The sequence below is a fragment of the Coptis chinensis genome, chromosome 7 (assembly GCF_015680905.1).
Source record: "Coptis chinensis isolate HL-2020 chromosome 7, ASM1568090v1, whole genome shotgun sequence".
Taxonomy (NCBI): Eukaryota; Viridiplantae; Streptophyta; class Magnoliopsida; order Ranunculales; family Ranunculaceae; genus Coptis; species Coptis chinensis.
The window spans coordinates 95,625,551-95,643,246 of record NC_141462.1 but is presented as its reverse complement, the minus strand read 5'-3'; the positions used below and the strand labels follow the sequence as shown (position 1 = coordinate 95,643,246).

At 35.3% G+C, this 17,696-nt stretch overlaps 3 protein-coding genes across 5 annotated transcripts; 2 read left to right on the top strand and 1 right to left on the bottom strand.

The window, feature by feature from the left end:
- Positions 1–6,722: 6,722 nt before the first annotated feature.
- LOC147490242 (EAP30/Vps36 family protein) lies at positions 6,723–9,985 on the top strand. 3 transcript variants are annotated; one of them, XM_086571271.1, is made up of 3 exons: positions 6,723–7,298; positions 8,038–8,345; positions 8,431–9,985. In XM_086571271.1, the coding sequence occupies exon 3, from the start codon at positions 8,456–8,458 to the stop codon at positions 9,794–9,796; it is 1,341 nt and encodes a 446-aa protein (XP_086427397.1). In that variant the 5' UTR covers positions 6,723–7,298; positions 8,038–8,345; positions 8,431–8,455; the 3' UTR covers positions 9,797–9,985. The 3 variants fall into 3 exon arrangements, with proteins under 3 accessions (XP_086427397.1, XP_086427398.1, XP_086427399.1); XM_086571272.1 differs by having other exon boundaries at positions 7,287–7,400; XM_086571273.1 differs by lacking the exon at positions 6,723–7,298 and adding an exon at positions 7,422–7,529.
- Positions 9,986–10,134: 149 nt separating this feature from the next.
- On the top strand, positions 10,135–11,908 carry LOC147490241 (uncharacterized). The gene has a single exon (XM_086571274.1). The coding sequence runs from the start codon at positions 10,443–10,445 to the stop codon at positions 11,544–11,546; it is 1,104 nt and encodes a 367-aa protein (XP_086427400.1). The 5' UTR covers positions 10,135–10,442; the 3' UTR covers positions 11,547–11,908.
- Positions 11,909–12,247: 339 nt separating this feature from the next.
- LOC147490240 (elongation factor P (EF-P) family protein) lies at positions 12,248–15,739 on the bottom strand. Its single transcript, XM_086570918.1, has 7 exons — positions 15,540–15,739; positions 15,376–15,453; positions 15,146–15,252; positions 14,669–14,746; positions 14,199–14,300; positions 13,044–13,125; positions 12,248–12,734 (listed from the first exon to the last, which is right to left on the bottom strand). Exons 1-7 carry the CDS (start codon positions 15,691–15,693, stop codon positions 12,616–12,618), a joined length of 720 nt encoding a protein of 239 aa, XP_086427044.1. The 5' UTR covers positions 15,694–15,739; the 3' UTR covers positions 12,248–12,615.
- Positions 15,740–17,696: the final 1,957 nt, after the last annotated feature.

Below are 17,696 nucleotides of genomic sequence, written 5' to 3'. Positions count from 1 at the left end.
TGTTTCGAACTAAAAGCTAACGCTTGGAACTATACACACACACACACACACACACACACACACACACACACACACACACAAATAAACACACAAGTTTCACAGTCCTTTTCGAATAGCAAATCCTTCCTTCTAAAAACAAACTTCGTAAACGAACCGGTTTTTGTAAACAAAAAATAACCTTCTTAGATCGTTTTTTCACGCAAAATTCACACACACACACACACACACACACACACACACATGTGTTTGTGTGTGTGTGTGTGTGTATGTTTTGATAGACTTTCAAATGTGTGTTTTAGCTTAAACCCCTTAGGTGAACAAGAATAAAAAATCTATTTCATTGCTATGACAAAGCCGCCGGTTCTAACGAAGTTTGTTTTGTAAGGATAGGATTTTTTGCTTTATTCATTGGCTAATGCCCTCGTTCAGGACTTGTGGCCCATCACGCGTTTGTCCTATTTTTATTTTATTTTTGTTTGTAAAATTAGTTATCGGCTATCATCAATAAAATTTTCACTTCAAAAAAAAAAAAAAAAAAAAAAAAACTAAATTGCTAAAAACAATAGTTTCAACCAAAAACGATTTTCCTAAACCCTTACACCACAAAGAATTCAGGTGAATTTTAACATAACAAAATTTCTTTCTAAAAAATGACAATGAAACTATGAAAGAACAAAAGAAAAAATGAATATTATATTATATATATATTATACAAATGGGCTTAAGCACATCAACCAAAATTAAAAGCCTGAAAATTAACAGGCCTACACATAATGGGTTTAAGAATAGTAGTCCGACCGTGGACATTTTTCAACCGCATGGCTAGTATATTATAGTTATACTCTCACCAATCTATTTTTTAGAGCACTCCAAAAACTCAAGTTTTTTCTAAACTCTATTACTAATTAAGAAAAAGTATGATATAAATAAAGAAACAATCTCATTTAGAGTTTCACATAATCTCCAACTTTTCCTAAATAATATAGCTAATTACGGAGGAAAATATATATATGTGTGTGTGTGTGTGTGTGTGTGTGTGTGTGTGTGTGTGTGTGTGTGTGTGTGTGTGTGTGTGTGTGTGTGTGTGAACAGTAACGTTATGACAGCTGGTTCTAACGAGTTTGTTTTTAGAAGGATAGGATTTGCTATTCAGAAAGGACTTGTGGCCCAGGTTGTTGCACGTTTGTCCTATTTTTATTTTATTTTTGTAAAATTCGTTATCAGCATCAATAAAATTTTCACTTCAAAAAAAATTATAAAAAAAAAAAAACTAAATTGCTAAAAACAATAGTTTCAACCAAAAACGATTTTCCTAAACCCTTACACCACAAAGAATTCAGGTGAATTTTAACATAACAAAATTTCTTTCTAAAAAATGACAATGAAACTATGAAAGAACAAAAGAAAAAATGAATTGAGTTGCTTGAACATTTACTTTATGCATTTGTTAACCACACAAGTGACTGGGAAAAAAAGAAAAAAATCAACTAATCATAAAAATAAGTAACAGTGTACACCTAAAACAAATAAAATTGTATTGTATGCACTATATATATGGGCCTAAACAAATAAAGTTTGATCAATTTGATGTGTCATCCACTGTGGGATTTAGACATTTAGTAATAGTTAAAAATTTCAAAAACCACAATTTTGGCCACAATAATTACGATATATTCCAATTAAATTTATGAATTTTATAATTTCCAATTTTAGCAGAATAACTATGGATTTAGTTAAAGTGGGTGTTGGAGTTAAATAAATTATATACCAAACCAAAACAAATTACATGTGGAAAATTAAATTATACAAAAAATAACATCACAAAATATATAATAGAAAAATAAAATAAAATAACGACAAACCAATAATGACAAATATTTTAATATATATATAATACTGAATGAAACTAACGTCAAAGAACAATTAACGGGAAACAGAAAACTAGATCCAAATGCATCGAACTAACCTCAAATAATATTTAACGAGAAATCGAAATTGGATGCAAATGCAAACATTAAACTAATCTTAAAAAGTAATTAATGGACAATTGGAATATGGATACAACTGTATTAAACTAACCTCAAAGAATAATTAACGGAAAATCAAAACTTTGATGCAAATACATCGAACTAACATAAAAAAATAATTGTCGAGAAATCGGGAACTGGATGAAAATGCATTGAACTAACCCTCAAAAATTACATTAATGGGAAATCGGAAAATGTATGCAACTGTATTGAACTAACCTAAAAAAATTTAACTATAAGTTGGAAATAGGATACAAATGCATGGAACTAGTCTTAAAAAATAATTAACGGGAAATCGAAAACCAGATGCAACTACATTGAACTAATCTCAAAAAATAAATTGGATGCAAATGCATTGAACTAATCTCAAGAAATAATTAACGAAAAATCGGAAATTGGATGTAAATTCATTTAACTAACCTCAGACAGTAATTAACGGAAAATCAAAAACTAGATGCAAATACAACCTTATTGAATAATAAACGAGAAATCATAAACTTGATGCAAATGTATTAAACTAAGTAATCTCAAAGAATAATTAACATGAAATCGAAACTGGATGCAAATGCATTGAACTCGACCTCAAAAGAACAATTAACATGAAATTGAAAATTGGATGCAAATGTATTGAACTAACTGCAAAGAATAATTAACAAGAAATCGAAAACTGGATGCAACTGCATTGAACTAACCTCAAAAAATAAATAACATAAAATCAGAAACTGGATGCAAATGCATTAAATTAACCTCAAAATATAGTTGTGTTATATGTTGTGGGAATGTCTTGATAAGTATAGTTTTGCATTTAAAACGGTGTTTATCTTATTTTTTTTCATATGATTTGGAACACTTTGCTATTCAAGTAGCTTCAGTATGAACTTCATCTTATTAGACAATCTCACAAAACTTCAATCAAATTTCTATTATTAAACAACAAAATGAAGTTGAAGGGTTTTATCAATGATGAATTTTTTTTTTTTAATAGAGAGCACGTGGAGTTTTTATGTTATAAGAAATTTGGATGAGTGATCAATATAATATTTGTATATAATAGTTATGCATATATAGTTGCATATATTTTTCAGAATAATTAATATGACAGGACCCGTTCGTAGATAATCTTTGAATATCTCACATGATGAGTTAGGTATAATTTAAAGAATAATTAACGGAAAATCGGGGACTGGATAATCTTTGATGATCCCATATAGTAAATCAAGTATAATTTATTTTTATGTCATGTTTGCAAAGACACTACAGATGGATCAGTAGAAAGTTGGTATTACACATCACATTGGATAATTAAAAGGAAATCGAAAACTGGATTCAAATATATTGAACTGAGCTCAAAGAGTAATTAACGAGAAATTGAAAAATTTATGCAAATGCAATAAACTAAACTCAAAAAGTAATTAACTATAAATCGGAAACTGGATACGAATGCGTTAAACTAACGTCAAAGAATAACTAACGGGAAATTAGAAATTGGATGCAAATCCTTGAAAAATATTTAACGAAAAATTGAAAATGGTATGCAAATGCATCAAACAAACCTCAAATAATAATTAACTGGGAATCGGAAACTGGATGCAAATACATTGAACTAACCTCAAAACATAATTAACAGAAAATCAAAAAATGAATGCAACTGCATTGAACTAACCTCATAGAATAATTGGTAGGAAATTAAAAAAAAAAAAAAACTAGATGCAAATACATTGAAATAATCTCAAAGAATAGTTAACGAGAAATCAAAAATCGGATGAAATTGCATCGAACTAATCTCAAAGCATAAATAATCAGAAATCATAAACTAGATGCAGATATATTGAACTAACTTTAAAGAGTTATTAATGAGAAATCGGAAACTTGATGCAAATGCAATGAACTAATCTCAAAGACTAATTAATGAAACATCGAAAAATTGATGCAACTGCATATTGAACTAACCTCAATGAATAATTAACCATAAATCATAAATTTGATGCAACTGCATTGAACAAACCTCAAAAAATAAATGACGGAAAATCGAAAACTTGCTGCAAATGCATTGATCTAACCTCAAATAACAATTAACGGAAAATTAGATGCAACTGCATTGAACTAACCTCAAAAAAAAAATTAATGAAAAATTGGAAACTAGATGCAACTACATTAAACTAAAATCATATATTAACTAACAATCCAGGAAATCAGAAATTGGATGCAATATCCTTGAAGAATATTTAACGGAAAATCGGAAACTTGATGCAAATGCATTGAAATAATCTCAAAGAATAGTTAACCTGAAATCGGAAACCGGATGTAATTGCATCGAACTACCCCCAAAGCATAAATAACCGGAAATTAGAAGCTATATGCAAATGGATCGAACTAACCTCGAAAAATAATTAACTAGAAATCAGAAACTGGATGCAAATGTATTGAACCAACCTTAAAGAGTAATTAACGAAAAATTGGAACCTTGATGCAATTGCAATAAACTAATCTCAATGAGTAATTAACGAAACATTGAAAACTAGATGCAACTGTACTCAATTAACATTAATGAATAACTAACGGGAAATCATAAACTTGGATCGATTCTGACCTAACTAACCTCAAAGAATAATTAACGAGAAATCAGAAACTTGATACAGCTACATTGAATTAACCTCAAAGAATAATTAATGGGAAATCGGAAACTAGATGCAACTACATTGAACTAGCCTCAAAAATTAATTAACAAAAAATCATAAACTTAATGCAAATGCATTGAACTAATCTCGAAACATAATTGTATTATATGTAGGGAGAATATAATGTCTAGACAAGCATAGTTTTGCATTTTAAGTAGTGTTTATTATAATTCCTTTATTATGATTAGGAATTTCTTGCTATTCAAGTAGCTTCAATATCATCTTTGTCACATTGGGCATTCTCACAAAATTTCTATTATTAAACCTAACAACAAAAATAAGTCGATGAGTTTTATCAAGGTTTGGTGTTTTCTTTTTATAAATAGTGGTGCAAGAAATTTGAATGAGTGATTAATATAATTTCCATATCTCATAGCTCTGCATAGTTGTTAATATTTTTTAGAATAATTTAATATAACGACACCCATTCATAGGACAGGTTCGAAAGCTAGTGTTAACTTAGACATATATATAGTAGGGATTATTTAGTACGTCAGGTTATCTTCCCCCCGATAATCACGTCAGGTTATGTTGTAGTGGTAGTTTTGGATAAGACTATATATGCTAGGCATTAAAACAATTTTGAGCACTGCTTCCAAGTGAACAAAATTATGAACACTGATTCCAAGGGGTCTTGTATTGGGTAGCCTTTGGCCCAAGCCCAACAACTAAGTCCAACAGAAATAGCCTAATACACTTCCACCCCACCTTAACACATACCGGAAGTTTTGTTTTGTAACTGCTTGTACCGGTATCATCTCTTTCGTGAGTTCGAGTTTGGCATCCAAAAAATTTAAGTTTGCATCCAAAGAAATTTCGAGTTTGGTACACCCAATCTAACCACTTTAATACAAAATTTGAGTTCGAGTTTGGGTGGAAGATTGAGTTAATTAAACTTGATGATTTCAAACTCAATACAAAGTATTTTTTTGGATGACTTCAACCCAAATATTACAAACATGATGACTTCATATCAAACTCAATACAAACTTGATGAGTTTGAGTTTGAGTGGAAGATTAGGTCGATTAAACTTGATGACTTCAAACTTGATTTTTTTTTTGAGTTTGAGTGGAAGATTGGGTTGATTAAACTTGAGTTCGAGTTTGCCTAAGCTTGATGAACTCGTTTCGAGTTTGTGTTCGAGTTTGGGTTGATTAAGTGGAAGTTGATTTTTAAAATGAACTTGTGACAGACAAATCAAAAAATTTAAGTCCAAACGACCCAGCCATGTCACCCAAGAGCCGCGTTATGTATGTTCAAGAGAGTCCCCAAAACGACCCGCCATGTCGTCACCGAGACCTGCCTAAACGACCCATACATATAGTCTAGCTAAAACCCAATAGTTTTGTCTCAAACGACATGGCAAGACCGTTTCAGTGTACACTCAAACGATATGGCAAAACCATTTGAGTGTATACTCAAACAACATGGCGAGACCGTTTGAGTGTACACTCAAACGACCCGAGGGTTTTATTATAGCGAGACTGGTTTGATTGGTTATTGGGCCTGGGCTTTAATGACAAACTTGTAATATTTCTTTTTTTTTTGGGTTGGGGTGTTTGCCCAATCCAATTTGTTTCAGTGCCCAATTGAATCACCATTCCAAGTTAGATATCAAGTGAACAATCAATATCGTTCTTTTTTTGTGTAATCAGAGGCATTGATGATGGCCTGAGTAGCCTTGTGTAACTTTTTCTCAATTTGTTTATTTTACCAAAAAAGAGTCCATTGATGTCGAACTATTTAGTGTTGCACAAGTTTTCATTCATAAAAAAAAATGCTGTTATTCGGTTCCAATATATTTTGGTTAGAAATGCTTTTGTGTGTAATAAGGTTTATAAAAGTATTTAAAGTGGTTGGTAGATTTGTAATAACATCAATCACCCAAAAAAAAGGCTAATAAAGAAAACACAAATCAGAATATTAAAGGCTGGAACTTGTTTGGAGGAAGCTAAGTAGTATGAAGTTTAGATTCGTTATAAACTGATAGAATTACTGATAGAATTAGATCATCATGGAAGCAATGCCAAAGAGTCCATGGAGGTTTGGAGATGAACATAGTTCTTTGTTTGATCAGTTTGAGAGACTAACTTTTGAGATCACATTGAACCAAGCAATGCTTGGCAGGAGTTTCTCAGCAAATGTTTGTCGACCTTATGGACCACCAGCGACACCAATGGCCTCACATCAACGACATAGGCAATGCTATAGTCGTCTTTCAAAGGTTCTAAAGAAAGTATTGAAGCCATTGCTCAGTAGGAAGGGAAGACCAGCTGACGCAGTTCCAAATGATCATATATATTGCAAGAGATTTAGCAGATCAGTACAAAGTTTAAACATAGGAGGCCTCTAAGCTTTTATCATCAATCCATTCTTGATACAAAGTTGGTGTTATATGTATTCAAGTCCTGTTTTGGCTTTGTTTATGTCTTTTGTTAACAATAATATGTGGAGAAAATCTATACAATAAAATGAAAAGTTGATGTTTTTGGGCCTAGGGGGTGGGGGTCCAAAATGTAACATGGGCTTGACTTTCTCTCTATTCAGTATTCTGATATTCTCTCTCGCTGAGGGAAGGGGCGAAGATTCCAGGTATCGTTATTTATTATAACTTGTTAAAAATTTGATCTTTGATCCTTGATTGGGTGTTTTCGAACAACCCATTATTTTCCGACCTTGTTAACTAGTTACTTGGTAAAAAAGTTTTTATATACTTCACTATCTAATTGTTTGAATTATTTTCCATTAACAATATGATTCTTGTGCCCTGATGAACTGTGTGATTAAAATGTAATAGTGGAGCTATCTGTATGTATATGAGTGGTATTCTTCTCACCCAAAAAATGAGGTGGTTTTTGATAGTCGAACTTGTGATATTCTTGTTATGCTTGATACTTGGCGTTTGAATAACGCCCAGGAAAACAGAGGTTGTAAAGTGATACCACTTACTGTATTTGTATTAGGTATCCGATGCATCATCAAAGGTGTCTACTGGATTTTTGGTAGTAAGCTTAGGTTCTACTCTTTGTCTAATTAGTAAAGTTAGTTAGTGTTATTATTAGAGACTTAGGTTCCAACATGTTAGTAATATATATGTTATCACCCATAAATTAGTCAAAAACTTAAGCTCTGAGTTTTTTTATGCTGTGTATGAGAACACCCCTAAGATCAATTTCTAGGATGCATAAGAATATAAGATTCATTTAAGACAATTTATTCTTGAGGATAATAATATTCTTTGAAATTTACACATATTATACTTTGGTTTTTGATACTCGATCTTCTAAGATTCTTGCTATGCTTGATATTTGACGTTTGAATTACGTCCCAGGAAAACGGAGGTTGTGGATCCTTTGAGTGGTGCGACAATTCGTCAGCAACTCCTACATCTAATACTGCACAGTATTCAACACCCAGTTCATCATTTCAAGATGTTACTTGTCCATGTGGTGCAGGTGTATGCTTTATTCGGACTGCAAAGACTGAAAAATAACTGTGTGATTGAATGATTTGTCTTTGTGTTTGTTCATGGGTGAGCGCTTGTAGGGATGTTTAGAAGGGTTGGATCATTGCTTTTGATTTGTATGCCCCAGAAACAGAAAATTTCTGTACTCTAGTTTCAGCGCTTAATAAAAAAAGGTAAGTATTAGAAATTTGTTTTGTGTATACATAGCCTGCAACAAAATTGCTTGGGTGTATAATTTTGCCACAAAACAATTGTTAGGTGAGCAAGTCTGTGGAAGTAAACAATGGCTGCCACAAAATTGCTACCTGGTGCACAACTCACTAGCAGCGGGCGACCAGTTCTTCAGCTCGGTGAAGTGGAATCTACACTCCTCTCCTCTGTTGATCTTGAAAGCGAAGAAAACACTCAATTTCCTCTTTTCAAATCTGGTGTTTTGATCCTCACAACCCACCGACTTCTCTTGATTCGCGACTCCTCATTGACCAATAACTCAGATACTAATACCTCCTCTGGTGGAGTTACAGCTGTGGCGATTCCTCTGGGCGCCATCACTCACATTTTCCCACCCAAGAAGTCAATCAAGAAAATGTTTGCTAGCCCAAGGGTCCGTTTTCAGGTCTCCACTTCCCTTGAAGGCCAGATCCATGAGAATGGGCCTAAATCGCTGGTCCTCACGCTTGTTATGAGGGGATCAAAGTCTGACCCTGATTCCTTGTACGCTAGGTTTTGGGATGCTTTGAGGGCCAGATCGTGGGAGATTTCCGGCTCTTCTGGGAGTTCGGTTGATTTGATGACTTCGAGCACCGAGGGTTCTGGTGGTGTAGTGAGGACCACCACAGCAATGGTTGGGGTTTCGGGGATTCTAAGGAGGGAGCAGGAGATGTGGGAGAGTACGGATAAGAGCTTGCAGGACGCTTTTCAAGATTTGAATGCTCTCATGAGTAAAGCTAAGGAGATGGTGATGCTGGCAGAGAAAATGAGGCTAAAGCTGTTGTCCGGCCCTGCAAATGATGAGGAAATGACTTCTAAGCAAGAGATGCAGGATTGGATGCTGAGTGTCGGTATTGCATCACCAGTTACAAAAGAATCTGCCGGTGCTTTGTATCATCAACAGTTGTCTCGCCAGTTGGCAGATTTTGTAAAGTTGCCGTTAGAGAGAGCTGGAGGAATGATTGCGTTGGTAGATGTCTATTGTCTCTTCAATCGTGCTCGAGGAACAGAATTGATTTCACCTGAGGACTTGCTGCGAGCTTGTGCTATGTGGGAAAAGTTTGACGTCCCTGTCATGCTTAGGAAGTTTGATAGTGGAGTAATGGTAATCCAGAGTAAGTCCCATAGCGATGAGGAGGTCTTTGAGAGAATCAAATCCCTTGTATCAAAACCTGATGCCCTGCGAACTGGGATAAGCCCAAGCGATGCTGCAATAACACTAGGTATTGCCCCAGCAATGGCGAAGGAGCATCTTCTTACAGCTGAAAGCAAAGGGTTACTGTGCAGAGACATCAGCCCTGAGGGCTTCCGCTTTTTCCGTAATCTGTTCAATGAAATTGATTCAAGTGACGTCTATTTAGTCAAAGACCATGGAATTTACAGAAACTGGGTTGTAAGTGTCCCAGCTTGCTAGCTGACAGTCGCTCAAAATTGACGGCACAAAAAGAGTTCAGAAATGTACTGTCAGAACTGGTGTTTCCCTTTCATTTGTTAATTGAACCTTCAGTTGTGTAACTTGATCTAAATGTAAATTTGCAGTCAATTAAACTGAACTTGGAAAGTGAGTCCTGTCCTCTTTCCTTGAACACACGTTCATGAAAAATGACTTGTCCATTATCTTGCTCCCTTCCTCTCTCTCCCCATCTTTCCTTCAAAACCAGACAACATCTCAAAACCCAACAAGCTAAGCTGACTCTCCATGCACCATTGCCTTTCTCTACTTCAACAGCAACTCTCAATCCTCTTAACAAGAACAATAAACTTCTTGGTCAAGTAACCAAAATACCCACTCCACAAAATCAAGTGAATGCCTGTTCTACTAAGAAAGACACTAACTTTGAAAGTGATTTTGTTGAAAATGTTAGAAACTTATTAGTCTGTGGAGAAGGAAGCAAGTTTCTTGACTATTTCGAAAAAAAGATAGTGGGTTTGTACTGAGTAAAGACTTGAACAGTCTGCTTATTGATTTAGTGGAGGCAGATAAGATAGATATAGCTGAGAAACTGTTTAAGGAATCAGTAAAATGTGATATAATACCGGATTCTAAACGATTTTCGACAATGGTTAGATGTTATTGCAAGAAGAATGAACCACTTGAAGCTAAAATGATTCTAGACCAAATGGTGGAAAATGGTTTCACTCCACATGTTGTGATATTTACAGATGTTATTAATTCATTGTGTGTAAGGGGAAGAGTGAAGATAGCTTTTGAGGTTTTTGAGGTCATGAGTAAAACTGGGTGTGAACCCAATGTTCAGACTTATAACTGTTTGATGAAAGGTTTGTGTTATGTGGGTAAAGTTGAGGAAGCATTTAAGTTGTTGGTGAAGATGAAGAAATCTTTGAAGAAACCGGATATTTATACTTATACTGCAGTTATGGATGGTTTTTGTAAGGTGGGTCGATCGGACGAGGGGATGGAGTTGCTGGAAGAAGCTCTAGCGGATGGCTTAAAGCCGAATGTTGTCACGTTTAATACCTTGTTTAATGGGTATTGTAGGGAAGGGAGGTCATTGGAGGGGGTCAGTTTGTTGAAGAGAATGAAGGAGAGAGATTGCCAGCCTGATCATATTAGTTACAATACTGTGTTACATGGACTATTGAAATGGGGGAAAGTGTTGGCAGCTCTAAAGGTTTACAAGGAGATGGTGGAGATAGGTTTTGAAGTAGATGAAAGGATAATGAATACCCTTCTAAGAGGAATTTGTAGGAGATCAGGGACCAATGAAGAGCTATTTGGAGATGTTGAGGAAGTGTTGGAAAGAATCAAGTCATCAGGATCAACTCTTTACCCTGAAACTCATGGCTTGGTAATCCAAACTTTGTCCACCAGAGGGACGGTGGAGAAGGCGTTATCTAGTTTACACGAAATGATGAGAATTGGTAACCCTCCAAGGTTGAATACGTTTAATGTTGTTATTAAAGCGCTTTGCAGTGAAGGAAGGGTCGACGACGCTATTCTCATTCTGGTCCTTATGAGTGAAGCAGGTGAACTTCCTAGCAGAACTTCATATAAGCTAATGATCAGTGAATTCAATAGGCAGGGACGGCTTTTAGATGCTGGTAAACTATATGCAGCAGCAATCAAGCGAGGTGTGAGTCCTTGTTGGCAACCTAGAAAACTATGTAACTTGGAGGATGTTTCGGCTGAAGTAAGACCATAGAGGAGTACTATGAGCAGGAAAAGAATTATACAATGACTCTGAGATCTGAATGTGTGGGCTTGTTGACTTCTGTAACATGTAATTATTTTTTTGTACATTGTGATCATTATTAAGTTTGATTCTTCAACTACGCTGAGACAAGCTCAAGATCTCAAGGCTTTTGGAACTTAACTGAGAGTGATGTGCTAGTGGTATATCTTGAAAAGAAGAATACAAAGGACCATTCTCCTTTCTCTCCCATATGAGCTGAAGAAACGTGTAGTTCAAGAGTGTGAATTTGTCTGTAAACGTCCAACGTACTCCCTTCATTTTCTTCTTTTATGTCGTAATATTGAGTACTCGAGGTATATTATGTTATAGAAGCGACTCATCCCTTATTGAGATGCAAGTTGTGCAATAATTGAAAGTTACGACGTTAATGAATGTTGAGTGCTTCCATTTATGGGACATTTCGCAAGGTCGTCCAAAGGGCAAGAGGGGATGTTCCTTTACTAATAACTCAAAGATGAGGAAATTGGTCGTGTTAATCACAAACCTAGTACATATACTCAATGGGTTCATCAGCACACAACATAATGTTTGGTTGTTGTGGTCCTCAACTTCTTGAGCACTTGCACACCTAAATACATTTTTCATATAAAACCTGAGACAGATGACCATCATGCTACTAAATGTAAAAAATATAATATGGACCAGTTCAGGAAGCACAATACTAATATCCCAATTCCCATTGCTAATAATCATCAATTAGGGGTGATTTGAAAACAAGCGTCTCTGTAGATTTGCTCAAAAGTACATGATACTAATGCCAAAAGAAGTGTATCACCTGACAATAAATTGAGCAGAAATACGTGTATAGGATCTAATGGTTTGAAACGTAAGGAATACACAAAATTGCAGAGAAACCGCATCTCTATATATATTGTAGACTTGCAGAGATAGGTAGTGATGTACTATACATCTGCTTTCATACTCTTCTGGCTCCTATACCTGATGTATTGCAGGGGAAACGGGAAAGTTCGCAAGTCAAAAGTTGGATAGACCAATCAAAAGGGAAAGTATCAATTATTTATGCCCTGCTCATGTATTGCCCAGTTCTTGAATCCACCAATATTTCATCTCCAGTGTTCACAAATAAAGGGACATTTACAACAGCTCCTGTGTCAACCGTTGCTGGCTTTGATCCACCTGTCAGAAGACAGCAGATAGAAAGAAGAATTAGAGATTTATAGATGCCGATAACTTGTCGGAAGTTTGCATATAATTTGTTGTAACCTAAGGCTCTACTAAAAGACATAGATAACACCATACATATGACTATGAGTGAAGGAGATTACAGAAAAATATGTTCTACAATGTAAGTACTTCTGATTTATAGAGGGTGATATCAAAGGTCCTACATAGTTTAAGTAATGCACTTAAAATGTTTAAGGTTCCTGATTCTTTTTTATATTGGCAAGATCAAATTAAATTCTACCAGAACCCACACAGCATTACCTTGTGCAGTGTCACCTTTAAGGCCAGGGTCCACACTAACAACGGACAGCTTAACTGTGATTGGTAGATCAAAATCAATAACCTGCACCAATGTCAAACAAATTGAATGAACCACTGCCATTCCTTTCATAGTAAATTCCTATATTTAATATGTCCAAGAGGGATAAGGTTTAGTTTACATACACGAGCACAGACAAAAAGATGCAGTCTGTTCTAATAAACATAACTGATGATATCTAAACATTTCAGTTTCTTTTATTCCATCTGTTACTCGTAAAGGCAAAAAGCATGCATCAAGTAATCGAGGGTTGGGAACATAGGTCCTATCACAACATTAGATTTTTATTGGAACATGTATCTTCTACCATGGCATTTGGCTCTGTATTTAGCTTAGAACCCCAATTCAGGCCATTTTTTGCCAAAATTAGAGCCTGCAACCTGTGCTAAAAGTAGATCTCACTCTTACTCTATTTAACATCCTAGATCACCATAGACCATTTACTTACTTCCATTCTTATTTTGCATTGTGGCGGCTCCTCACTTCCCTCACTTATCCACTTCTTCCCCAGTGGCACATATATACTCTTCAAAGTGTCAGGGGTACATACTCTTAAATGTTTCTTTCTTTATAGTTCATAGATCCTCGATATGGGCAAAGCCATTTTTCAGGTACTTTCCACCTATCACCTTAAATGGTGTTATTTATCACGCTCAACACATTTCTGGTGTCAGTTGCATGAATCTGTTTTTCCCTTTCAAAAGCAGTATTCATCCAGAATTTTCGGAAGCAGAAGGGTTATTTCAGGGTCAACTTTTGTCCAGTAATATTCGGGGCGCAATCTCATACGTTAAATTATGATATCCATCCAGAGCTTTGGGAAGCAGGAGGACAGATTCATGCCTTCAGTGTCAACTTTTAGTCAAATCATATTGACGCACAATGTGATATTTCAAACTATTGTTGGCTGTACTTACAAAATGGCCATGTTTGGCCAATTGGTTGATTCATTCCTGGAAAAGGTTCCTTAATTTGGTTGTTTTGGTATTGGATGCAAATAAGAATACGAAAGTGCTTTCCCTATTTGTAACACAGCCAACAAAAGTTTAAACATTGAGGTATTAGAGAGTAAACAGAACAATATAAAGGAAGCATACCTTCCCATTCCAAAAGAGAACAGTGCAATCCATCCCTTCCTTGAGCCACTTTTTCCTATCGCCGACATCTTTATCATTCAGACGTATTTCTTCATAGGAGCTCTGCAAATAGAAAATGCAGGATCTTTTGTTTTTTTTTTCAATAAGCTAAACTACAACAGAATTAAACTATGAGAAGCACAGAACAGCTACATTTACTAATTAAACGATTCAATGTCTAATGGAGCAAATTGATTCAAAGGACCTAGAATCAGTATATTCTTAGATAAATTCAAGTTATTCCACTAATTTAACTGAAACGTATGATCTGTACTATCTCATAAGTTGGAACGCTCAAACACATGGATAATGTCAAAACACAGCCGCTATATCGTACACATTTATTTAGATAGGCAGAAGACGTCCAACGTCAAACCAAATTAAATTTGAGAACAAAACGCTATCCAATGATGTGAGGAAAACAACAATACCAGGTCCATGAACACAAACTGGTCACCATCTTTGTAAGTGTATTGCTTGGTCTCCTTCAAGATATCTGCTTCATTTATCTGAAAAAACAACACGTCACAAAAACAGAAGATCGGAAACTCTACTAGATCTTACTAATCTCCACAATAAACAGTAAAGCGCATGAACACTCATCAAAAGTGCCCAAAGAGAGCTTAGTCCCTTCGCCACAACCACTTCACAGATGCCTAGGATACATGTGCACCCAGACTGCAGTAGTCCATTCCCCCAGAGAGACACACCCGTCTTAATATGTTCCTATCCACACAAAATTTTCACAAATCGGCATTCCTTCAACACTCTAACTCAACATTCATTTTTCAAACCAACTTTTCCATAACATAGAATATCATAACAGAAATATCTCGTCTTAAACTTGGTACCATTACAACAAATAGATCCAAGTTCCAAAATGTACAACATATAGAGAAGCATATTACCGTACTCCCCGCACGAAAAGTTTTCTCCACTGTATTTCCAGTCACATAATTGCGCATTTTCGTCCTAACAAATGCAGCTCCCTTTCCAGGTTTCACATGAAGAAACTCTACACCACAAAATCAAATCACTTTATAAACTTAGGAACTACACTAATTTAAGAATATACATTGCAAATGACTCATATGATATGAGTATCTATAACTTAAAAATAAAATAAAAAAGAATGTACCTATAACTCTCCAAGGAGCACCATCAACTTCAACGTTAGAACCCACTTTAATATCATTGCTTGTAAATGCGAAAATTCCTGTTGCATACAACAAAAAAATGGAAAACTATAAACAAAAATATCACACTATAAAACTTTATATCGAAAAGAAAAAAGAAGATTACTTGGGTATCTGGAGCGAGAGGGCATTTTGGGGGAAGTACGTATTGGGAGGAAATGGTGGGGTTTAGCAGAGAAAGAAAGTGAAGAGGAAGAAGGAAGGCATGGATGAGTTGACGAGGAGATGTTGAAGTTTAAGGATGCAGCTATTCCCGCCATGCTTTTTTTCAGCTCAGTCAGTCAGTCAGTCAATTTTTGGACAAATGTTTTGGAAGCTGAGATGATAAGGCTGATTCCAATGGTTTGGAATATCAAATGTCGGTAAAGTTTACCGTCTCACAGAGTTTGAAAGATGGGCCTTATAATAACATTTTTTATATTTTCTTTTTCTTTTTTTTCTGATATATATATATATCTACTATCACCTCTCTCTATATTAAAATATAATACAACTTACGTGGACATTTTTCTATCCTAGGTGGCTTTCTCCCATGAGAGAGTGAAGCCACATAGATGGTCTGTTTCTTTCGTGGCTATGTGAGTGTAAGTGCAATCCTCCCCTCTCCATGTCAACTCTTTCAATATGATAGGCAACTTCACGTACAACTCTAGCAAGGAAATACTATACGACTTTAATAAGGAAATCCTGCTAAATCAGCTAAAACACAATATCTTATTTCTACTAAGTATCGACAATTGTGGAATTGCTATGAATCATATCGTTTCTCATGTTCTCTTTCTCTGTTCTCTTTATATTGTTATGTTGTTATAGTCGATCTCTTTTATGGAATTAAACCCAAAATATGTCAACACAGCAGTAATACGCATGTTTAATTAAGTGTAATACTTAATCAATGCAACTAAGGTATATATGTCTCAAGAAAACAATTCTTTCTCCTATGAAACTTTTTTAAGTGTGGACAACACATCAATAGTTCAATGTCAATATCATCAAGTTCAACCCTGGCACATATACATATTTTTTCTTTTTCTCTTGTTTTGATAGTTTGAAATCTGATTGAAGGTGAAACAGTGTAAAAGACATGGCCCTAGATAGGGTGAAAGATACATTCACAACTAGGATAGATAAAAAGGCCTAAAGAAAGTACAACACAAAACAAGGGCTTAAACAGTAAATCATGAAAAGTGATGCCCTAGAGATAACCAAAGGAGAACTCAACCCATCCAAAAAACTAAAACAAAAATGAGAGCCCAAAATAAACAGCCACAACGCTACAGGATCACCATAATGTTTGAACATTTGACTGTTGTGTTTGGTACAATATCCTGAAACTTATACGCTCTATTATGAGAGGCGCCTCTATCCATTACTTGTGATGGCTTTGAGACGGATTTTCCTAAATTATTATTGGCGCGGCAAAGAGTTATCCTTGAAAACTGAAGCATTGTGGTAGGTGATATATTGTTCAATTCTTGCATGTCTTCCAGCTCATATTTGGTTATAGACTTATAGTTGCCCTGTCTTGCAGCTATTTGGTTCCTCATATTTTCCTTGGTAGAAAGATCCCAGGGCTTTAATATTCTATGCACAATGGGAGTTGTTCGGAGAACTCAATGCAAGCAGATAAGTTTGAAGACCAAGTATGTATCTCAACTCTTTCATTGATCCTATCCCAGTCCCCTCCAATCATAGCTGTTGTTACCTCTTCCACCCCCTCAGTTGCCAACCTTTGTGTATAAGTCCATATGTTATCCCTGAACTGGAGCTTTCACAAGCTACTAAGACTATTAGACTATTAGTACTCTCTGTGTAGCTGAGGCAGTTTCCAGCACTGTAAAGACTACTATTATTGCTTCCACCACTATAAGGAATACTATTATAGTTGGTCAAATCCACTATGTGGAATATGATCTACAGTTGGTAATCTCCATTAACAACTTAGCTTTCCAAATCCCACCAGTTAGCTACGTCATTTCTAAGTCCAAACGGTATTGGACTTCTAAACATCAGTTCTGCAATGAGATTTTACATACCATGCTTGAACGTACACTTTTCCTTTTTTGCAACTCCAGCATGCAAGTTTTTTTCATTAATCTCATTGATTTGAAGACCGGTTCGGGATATGAATACCACGCCATAATGGCTTCCTCAAACGCTTCATGAATTGATATACAAGAATGTTAGTCTCAGCAACTCTAATATCTTAGCATCTCTATATAAATCAATGAAGTATGGTTTATGCTTAGTATAGACTCTCCCT

What these genes read in the sequence shown, in the direction of transcription:
- LOC147490240 (XM_086570918.1), bottom strand. Translation starts at nt 15,693, where the DNA reads ATGGCGGGAATAGCTGCATCCTTAAACTTCAACATCTCCTCGTCAACT. An exon ending in CTCTCGCTCCAGATACCCAA is followed by an intron (nt 15,454 to 15,539) that starts GTAATCTTCTTT and finishes TGTATGCAACAG; the next exon opens with GAATTTTCGCATTTACAAGC. An exon ending in CTTTTCGTGCGGGGAGTACG is followed by an intron (nt 14,747 to 15,145) that starts GTAATATGCTTC and finishes TTGTTTTTTCAG; the next exon opens with ATAAATGAAGCAGATATCTT.
- LOC147490242 (XM_086571271.1), top strand. Translation starts at nt 8,456, where the DNA reads ATGGCTGCCACAAAATTGCTACCTGGTGCACAACTCACTAGCAGCGGG.
- LOC147490241 (XM_086571274.1), top strand. Translation starts at nt 10,443, where the DNA reads ATGGTTAGATGTTATTGCAAGAAGAATGAACCACTTGAAGCTAAAATG.